General features: G+C 61.7%; 1 protein-coding gene across 5 annotated transcripts in view; it reads right to left on the bottom strand.

The window, feature by feature from the left end:
• Positions 1-1,854: 1,854 nt before the first annotated feature.
• TNRC18 (trinucleotide repeat containing 18) overlaps positions 1,855-9,088 on the bottom strand; it is an 87,356-nt gene continuing 80,122 nt past the window's right edge. For all 5 annotated transcript variants that reach the window (XM_069571349.1, XM_069571351.1, XM_069571350.1 and 2 more), the window contains 5 exons: positions 8,713-8,877; positions 7,086-8,383; positions 3,767-4,003; positions 3,588-3,662; positions 1,855-3,306 (listed from right to left, as the gene is read on the bottom strand). In XM_069571349.1, the coding sequence (XP_069427450.1) occupies positions 3,100-3,306; positions 3,588-3,662; positions 3,767-4,003; positions 7,086-8,383; positions 8,713-8,877 (1,982 nt within the window). In that variant the 3' untranslated portion in view covers positions 1,855-3,099. The remainder of the gene's footprint in view (positions 3,307-3,587; positions 3,663-3,766; positions 4,004-7,085; positions 8,384-8,712; positions 8,878-9,088) is intronic.

Here is a 9,088-nt window from a genome sequence, read left to right as displayed (position 1 = left end):
GTTGCGGAGCGTGGGCTTAGTTGCCCCGAGGCATGTGGGATCTAGTTCCCTGGGCAGGGATCGAAACTGCGTCTCTTGAATTGCAAGGTGGATTTTTAACCACTGGGCCAACAGGGAAGTCCCTAAGGTAATTATCGATATTTTCTTATAGCCCTCTTGCTAATTGCCTGGGAGTTGCATTTTATAGGTCTCTTTTTTAAACTTTCTTTTGTTGTGATTTGATGCTTGTTTTTAATGTTTGTATTCCTTTTTCTTTTTGTGTGTGTATTATAGATTTTGGGTGCTTTTTTTTCAGCTTTAACATTTTTATTGAAGTATAGTTGACTTGCAGTGTGTTAATTTCTGCTGTACAGCAAAGCAAGTCAGTAAATATCTTTTAACATATTCTTCCCATTATAGTCACAGAATACTGCAGTTACCTGTGCTGTACAGTAGGACCTTGTCACTTATGCATTCTCTATGTAACAGCTTACGTCTGCTAACCCCAACCTGCCACTCGGCAGCCGTCAGTCTGTTCTCTCTGTCTGTGACTGTTCCAGTTTCATTTGTCATATTTCAGATTCCACGTGTGACATCATGACATTTCGCTACAAATGGCGTTCCTTCACTCTTTTTAACGCGTGAGCAGCATCCCATTGCATGTGTGGACATCGTTATCCATTCATCTGGCAATGGACATTTAGCTTGTCCCCATGTCCTGCCTGTTGTGAACAGTGCTATGAACATAGGCGTGCATGTGCCTTTGAGTTCTAGAGTTTTGTCTGAATCCATGCCCGGGAGTGGAATTGCTGCATGTGTGGCGTGTGCCCCCTGGTGGGTGAGGCTGGCCCGAGGCTGCAGCCGGCTTCCTGGAGGGCAGGGCCAGAGGCTGGCGCCCAGGCGCTGGGCTCTGCTGGTCTCGGCTCTGCAGGCCGCCTGTCCGCTGATGGGCCGGGCTGCGTCCCCCACCCAGTTAGTTGTTCAGGAGGCGGTGTCCTAGCACTGGGGTGTGCAGACTGTTGGGTAGGACCAGCTCTTGGAGGGGGTGCCCATGGCCGTGCACACCAGCATCCACGTGGTTGGAATGCCCAAGAATGGCTGCTGCCCACGTCTGTGTCCCCAGGGTGAGCCATAGCTGCCCACCCCCTGCCTCCCCAGGAGACCTGCCCCCTGCCAAGATGTGGGAGACCTGGCCAATCTCCCGTCAAGGTATGGCTTTCGCCCCCGAGGCCTGGAGCACAACAGATTCCGTGTGTGCCCTTTAAGGGTGAAGTTTCTCCCCCTAGCCTGTGGAACTCCCAAAATTAAGCCTTGCTGGCCTTCAAAGCCAGATGCTGGGGGACGTGTCTGCCCCGTGTAGGACCCCAAGCAGGGGAGCCTGGTGTGCAGCTCAGAGGCTCACTCCTGCAGGGGTCTTTCTTCTCCAGTGTATGGCTCAGCCCCTGGCGGTGTGGAGTGGGCTGTACTGCACGTCCACCCCTCCTGCCTGTCTCACTGGGATTCCTTCTTTGCATCTTCAGTTGCAGATCATTCTGGCAGGTCCTGGTCCTTTGCACTGATGACTGTCCCGCAGAGTTGTGATGCTGGTGTGCTCACGGGTCCTTATGCCCTGCCATTTTGGCCCACTCCAGCCTGGCCGGGAGAACTCTGCACTGACGGACACAGGCCAGCCTCCGCCCGGTAGCCACTGACCGTGTCTGCTGACCAGCATCAGCGAGGACAGCATCGGTGTGGCTAAGGAACTTTCCATTTCCACTAGACTGTCGCTCGCCAACAGCTGCTCTCCTCCTCCTGGAAATGTCAGCCTCCCTCCAGGAGCTGCATCCCAACGCCAGGCCCACCCCAGCCCCTGAAATGAACCACGCCAGACAACCGTACTTTTCCAATTATAGCTTTTTCTTTTTTCTTTTCTTTTTTTTTTATGAAAAAGATCACACAGAATTCGCCAACAAACAAAATTCCAAAAGAAACTTAAAAAAAATGGAAAACAATAATTCCCCCAAAAAACAAAACCGAAGTCTGGCTTTTCCTTCCCTTAAGATTGTCTGGACGAGGCCTCCCGTCCCCTGGAAGGCACGGGGGCTGCTAAGTGCTTTCGTGGGCTGAACAGGGCGTCTCCCCTCTCAGCCTCTGCTCTCCCTAGGTCCTTCTCTATCTTGGGGGCAAGTACAGTACAACTGGGCCGGGGGCGGGTGGGGGGTGTGCTTGGGACAGGAGGGGGCCCGTGAAGCAGGGTGCTAGACACTCACAATCTAACAGGAAATAAAAAATAATATTCTGCACGTCAGAATGTGTTCGTTTTTTTTTTTTATAATTTCGTAGCTATTTTTTCACAGTTTTAAAAAGTTTATATTTATATATATTTATATATATTTATCTTTATATATATAATTAAAAAGTTGACTCCATTTAAAGGCGTATGATACAGGGGAGAGTCTCTTGGTACAATAAAACTGTACAGGCTAAGAACTGCCGCCTCCCTGCGGGCATGGGGACGAGGCTTCAGCACCATGGGCTTGTCTGTAGTGTGAGGGTCTGGACCAGCGGGTGGGCCCTCCCCGGGGCCTCAGGGCATGCAGCCCCCTTCCCCTGGCGCCTGGCCAATGCTGCTGGACCACCCCCCAACCTGGCTCTGCTCCCCGAGTCCAGGCCATCCTGAGAGGGTGGAGGGTGGAGGCTGGACCCCAGGCAGGCCCGGCCAGGTCAGTGAGGCTGGGGGCAGGAGGCCAGCCCGACCCCGCGGTGGGAGGCTCAGGGTAGGCGCTGTGCTGAGGGGGCTGGGCACCAGGAGGACCCACCAGTGGTGGGAACCTCCGAGCAAGCATGAGTCTGGTTGCTCAGACACCCCCTCCCACCAAATCCCCAGCTGGCATCGGCCTGAGGGTCCTGGGGCCTGGCCTGGCCAAGTGCTTACAAGGTGCTGGGGGGCCCCCGAGGGGCCGGCAGAGCCATACCCTGATCGCTGAGAGGGGAGGGGGTCTGGACGTGTGCACATGTGAGCACACACGTGCATGCATACGGGCACACACATGTACACACTTACGCGCCGGGGAGTCCACGGGCACCCCTGCATGCACACAGCCCGCGCACACGGCCGCCGAGCCCGGGCGGGCCGCCGGCTCAGCAGAGCACGGGCACGCCGTCGGTGGAGAAGATCATGCCCGTGGTGGGCTCGTAGGTGCCCGCCAGGTAGTACAGGCCCTCGCTGTCCTGGTGCTTCTTGGTCTGGAGCATCTGCTCGTACTGCTCCAGGCCCACCACCAGGCACTTGTGCGACACCGTCTGCACGTCGTTCTCGTCCACGTGCGAGGACTGGTACAGGGCGCGCTGTGGGCACACGGCGGCATCAGGGGGCGGCGGGCGAGAGGGGAGCCCCGGAGAGAACCCAAGAAACACGGCGGGCGTAGGAGACCCAGAGAGAGCCCCCGGGACAGGGACACACGCAGAGGCGGAGAGAGCCCCAGAGACGGATAGAGAGATACCGCACAGAGACCCAGGGACAAAGACGACAGCAAGGGCGACAGAGGCGGAGACCGGACAGCGGTCAGAGAAGCGGGTGGGAGCCCGAGTGGGCGGGGTCACGGGAGGCCCCACCCCCGCGCTCCTACCTCCATGAAGTCCTTCCTCTGGCTGGAGGCCCGCAGGGAGGCAGGGAGGCTGCGGCCGGACTTCTGGTCCCAGGGCTGTGTGCACAGACAAGGGGCTACTGTGAGCCTGGGCCCGGCCCTGCCTGACCCCTGGCCCCTAACCCGGCCCCCAGGCCCCAGAGCGGGGCAGCCCGGCCCACCTGGCCCTCGTGGAGGCGCTTGCCCGGGCTGGTCTCCTCGGGGTGGTAGAACCACTTGACGCGGACCACCATGTTGCTGCCCCAGGACTCCCACATGCTCTGGATGCGGCCGATGTAGGGCAGGTTGGGGCGGCCGGCCGACAGGAAGACGGCGCAGTCCCCGATGCGGATCATCTCCTTGCCGCGCACAATGGCCTTGTAGAAGAGCTTGCGGGCCTTGCCCTTCATGCCGCGGCGCTGCAGGCGGGCGGGCGGGTCAGGGCGGGTGCGCCACCCCCACCCCAGGCCCTGGGTTCCGCAGTGGCAGTGCAGGGCGAGGCCCCTGCCTGCCCTGTTCGGGAGCCCTGGCTCACCCCCGCGGCAGAGTGGGCCTCCAAAGGGACTTTACGTGAACTAAGACTCCGTGCTAAGAGCCGGGTCGGCGGAGGGCCCCAGGGTGCCCCGCCTCCCCCCCACGAGCTACAGCGCTGCAGACGCCACACCTACTGCTGAGTCCCAGCAGGACCCCCACTCCTCCCGCGGGGTCCTGACACCAGCCTCTGAGGCAGAGCCGGCCCCTGCTGACCTCCAACTTCCAGACAGGGATGGGGAGGTCGCCCCAGCCCCGTGCTCTCTGCTCCACTGGACATAGATTCCACTCAACACTCCCAGAGCCCATCACCCTCCGGGCAGCCTCAACCTGCATACACCACCCTGAGCAGCGAGCAGTGCCGGGTCTCTGCACCAGTGGGCTCTACCAAGGGCCAGGGAGGGAGGCCTGGGCAGTGTCAACTTCCAGGCACAGCCGACTGCCCCCCACATTACCCCAGGAAAGCCACTGACAGAGATCATAGCTTGGCCAACAGGATCCAGCCCTGGGCTGGTGGCTGGACTGGATTTCTCTTAATTCTCTCAACAAACACTCCCTGACGCCCTCTCAGCGCTCCTGCTGGGACAGGCCAGTGTGCTCCCAGCTCCGGCGCTGGGACAGGCCGGTATGCAGGCTCCAAGGAGTCACTGGCCCCAGGCCAACGCTGCCCAGAAGCCAGGCCGGCGCAGCTCTGCTTTGCCCTCCAGTGGAGCCCGCGCGCCCTCCCTTCAAACCGAGTCGTAAAACCCGCCTTTCCCTTCTTGGATTGGCCACTAGGCGGCGCCAAAGGTGTGGGGTGTGTTTTTGTGTGTGTATAAACAAGGAAAACCTGCGTGCTAGTTTCCTACCTTACCGGGCTGGCCCTTTTCTATTTTTAATTCACTTGAGTCCCTGGTGAGACTTTTTTGTTTGTTTAGCCACATCACAGCATGTGAGATCTTTGTCCTCGACCAAGGAGCGAAGCTGTGCACCCTGCGGTGGAGGCAAGGAGTCCTAGCCGCGGGACGAGGAGGGACGCCCCCGGCAACTTTCTTACCTGCTCTGTAAACCGCTCAAAGTGTTGTCAGCTCAAGGCATGTTACAAACTGATTCAAGGTGAGACGAGTGGCTACGACCTCTAAGCCGACTCATCTTTGACAGCAAGTATGTCAGGCCTCCATGGCTACCTTCTTCAGACTCAGCGATGCCCCCTTGATCCATGGAGTGCCTAGTGGGGCTGACCCCGCCCCTGTGGCCAACACGGGACCTGACCTGGCCAATCCAAACAGCCCACCCTCCTTCTGGCCACTGTGATTGGCTCGGGGTGTGCTCAGGCCCTAAGCCAAAGGAGGCTCCACCCACTTTCCCTGGAACCCTAATTTTTAAAAAAAGATCCTTCCTTCCCACTGTCACTTCTGAGCTAGCAGGTCAGCTGAAAGCCTCGGGGCTGACTACTGCCGAGAGGAGAGGAGCTGCCGGAGGAGAGCGGGACAGAGAGAGAAGGGAGCACAGGTCTGAGCGGGATCTGAAGACAGCCTTTGGGCTGCTGGGTCTAGCTGGACCTGAGGCTGAAACCGCAGGCTTTTCTATTGCGTTTGGCCCTGTGCTCAGACCTCTGCAGCAGTAAGTGCACTCAGTAACAGTGACACTGGAATGTGCAGAGAACAGATGCTAAGACAGGGAAGCGGCCAGTCGCCCTGGGGACAGGGTGGTGAGGGTGGGCCTGTCCTTGGCTCAGAAACCACCGCTCCTTGTTAAGTCCCTGGATAAAGTGCCTGCCTGGATCAGGGCTCTGGCGGGCCTGGTCAGGAATGTCTGAGTGTGGCTCATCAGCAAAGACCCTAAAAGAATCCCTACATCCCAGTTTGCTGTCTCGAGTAGTGGCCTTGCCAAGAGAGGCGCTTTCAGCCTGGAGCCCGCAATCCAGGGTGGATGAAAGTCAGATAGCTCACACCCTGCAGGGTCAAGAAGCAGATCTTCTGCCCCAGATGACCCCAGGTGACGAATCAAAGGCAAGGATGTTGGAAGGAGAGCACGAGCTGAGGGAGTGGGAGGACATCCCCTTGTCTGACAAAGGGATCCCCCACCCTATCCTACACAGTCTTTGGGGGTGCAGCCTGGGGCCAGGTGGAGCTGTCTGCCCCACACCAGGGGATCCAACTGCCCCTGGCTGGCACAGTGGCTAGCCCTAAAAGGCTGCTGCCAAGACAGAAACCCCCAAGTGAGTCTCGATACATCACCATAGAACCGAACCCCTAAAGCCTGCCTGCCTGGCAGCACTGGCGTTACGGAGGCCCACACCCAGCAGGGCACCTGGCTCCCGCGTGGCCTCAGAGGACCCTGGCTCAGGGCAGCGGATGCTGTGGGCAAACCTGACCTGACTGGCTGTAACCATGGACCAGGAGCCCGGCTCTTCCTTCCCAGGGGCGTGGGGCGGACTGGTGGCCTCTGGGCTGTCCCCCTTCTACATATAGGAGCTTCACGTATGTGCGTGCATGTGCGTGTACACGTGTGTCTGTGTGTGCACAAGGCACAGGGTGGGCCAGGAGGGGTCCTTCTGCAGGACTGACCCCGACCCACTCCAGGGGCGGCCGCAAGCGCTGGGCCTTCTGGGCCACCCTGACTGGCTCAGGGCGGGCAGGGACCCAGCCAGGCCCAGGAGACTCAGCCCTGGACTTCGGCCTGCCAAGAGGGAAAGAAGTGCCTCTGCTAAACTGCTAACCTGGCCAGCCAGAGAGTGAAGACCAAGAAACTCAGGACACGTGACCACGTGGCTTTGAGACCAGCTGCCCGGTCACTACAGGCCTGCCACAGGAATGTGGGGGTCAACCGGGTGCATCCAAGGTGGGTCTAGGTCCCCGGGACCAGGGGGGCAGCGCTGCTCTGGGACGGGTGGGACTCGGGAGTCACATGGACTCCACGGCCGTGACCCAACCCTCCACCGTGGGGCTGCTGGGACGACAGGGAAAGACGACCCCTCGCCGCACCTACCTGGGTGGGCTTGCCGAACCACTTCCAGAGCTGCCGGGCGGGCAGGAAGGCGGCTATCTTGGGCCGGTTCTCCACGGACGGCAGGCGCTGCCGCTTGGCCAGCTCCTTGGTAGTGGGGAGGTGGACGCCCTCTCTCTTTTTGGGCCGGCTCTTGGCCCCGGCCTGGGCCTTGGGCGGCAGAGGAGGCGTGGGCTGTGGCGGGGGAGCCTGGGCTGCGGGCGCCGGCGCCTTCTTGCCGGGGGAGTGGGCCGAGGAGCGGGCTTTGCCCGCCTGCTTGGGCGCCTTGCTGGGGAGGGCCGGCGGGGCAGAGGGACTGGCCGTGGGGGCAGGGGCGGCCTCGTCATCCGAGCTGCAGGAGGAGTCGTCTGTGGTAGAGGAGGAGGAGGAGGAGGAGGAGGAGGAGGAGGAGGAGGACGAAGACGAGGAGGAGGAGGACGAAGACGAGGAGGAGGAGGAAGACGAAGACGAGGAGGAGGAGGAGGAGGAGGATGAGGAGGAGGAGGACGAGGACGAGGAGGAGGAGGAGGAGGAGGACGAGGCCCTGGAGCTGGAGGCGCTGCAGTTCCGCCCACCACCGCCCCGGCCGTCCTCCTCGCCCTCCGTCTCGGAGCTGCTGCTGCCGCTGCCGCTGTCGCTGCTGCTGCCGCCGCTGCTGCTGCCGCTCTCCGACTCCTCGGCCCCGTCCTGCTCGGCCTGGCCCTTGTCCGGGCTCTTGGGGGTCCCCGAGTCCTCGAACGCGAGCCCGACCGCGGGCTCCTGGGCCAGGTCGCCATCCGCAGCCTTGGGCCGGGTGGCCTTGGGCTCAGGGCTCCCGGCTGCTGGCGCGTAGCTGCCCAGGCCTAGCAGGCCCTTGGGCTCCTCCCGCAGAAGCAGGGCCTCCTTGGCCTTCTTGCTCTTGGGTGACGTCACGCCCTCGTGGTCCAGCTTGACCAGCAGCTCGGCCTCCTCCCCCGGCCTCCGGGCGCCCTTGCTGGCCAACTCCTCCGCAGCCCGGGCCTTCTTGGGCTTGGGGCGGGTGGCAGGCATGGCGATGGGCACGGTCACGAGGGGGGCGGGGGCCAGGGCTGCCGCAGGGGCTGGCAGCTCCCCAAAGGGCTCAGGAGCCGGGCAGCTGGCAAAGGTGGATGGTGCTGGGCTAGGCTGTGGGGGCGCCGGGCGAGCCTTGGGGGTCTTGGCCCGCTTGTCCACAGGTTCTGGGGGGCTCTTCTTGGAACCTGGGGTGCTGACGGGCTCCAGGGCCAGTGGGGTACTGGGGACGCCATCTGCTGAGCCCCCTTCCTCCAGGACGGCAGCTCTGTCTGCAAGAGAGGAGGAGCAGCCCCGTGAGTCAGGGCGGGGGGTCCAGCGGGCCCATTTCCCTCCTGGCCCTGCAGGGCCGGGCAGAGCTGGGGGGCCTCTCAGGTCCTCGGGATGAGTGGCTCTCACACCGCCACTGCCCTGGGCGCCCTGCACTGGATTCTGGAAGAACATGCCTGCCTGGACCTCGGCTCAGCCTCTGAAAGATCCACAAGCGACCTGAGCCTGCTTCCTGTCAGCGTTCCGCACAGGCGGGCAGCGGGGTCTCTGTGCAGACACCCCAAGAGTGCAGCAGACCCCACGTGCCGGCGGGCCGGCCCCCAAAACGCACCACTCTTGGCTTTGGTGCTGGGTTTCCGCCCACGACCCCGAGCCTTGGCGCCGGGCTCCTCGGACGCCGGCGCGGCCCCGTCCTTGTTCTCCCCGGCGTCTTTGCTGGTCTTCCGGCTGCGGCGCTTGGCGCTTGGCACCAGAAGTGCCGGGGACGGCTCCGCACCTGCGGGGCAGGACAGACAGCGGCTCAGGCCTGGCCTCCGCCCCCCACTGCTGCTGGAGCATCACTCATCATGGGCAGAGGGGTGGAAGGGAATCGGACGTTGCAGCGTAGCCTGGACCAGCTACTGGTCAGGCCGGAGGCCCGTCTGCAGGGACGCAGCTCAGGGGTCTGCACCTGCATGTAGTGGGGCTTTCTTGAGCCGGGATGAGGC

This window comes from Ovis canadensis, chromosome 24 (genome assembly GCF_042477335.2).
Source record: "Ovis canadensis isolate MfBH-ARS-UI-01 breed Bighorn chromosome 24, ARS-UI_OviCan_v2, whole genome shotgun sequence".
Lineage (NCBI taxonomy): Eukaryota > Metazoa > Chordata > Mammalia > Artiodactyla > Bovidae > Ovis > Ovis canadensis.
The sequence above is the reverse complement of the archived record's forward strand: the minus strand, read 5'-3'. Positions and strand labels throughout refer to the sequence as shown.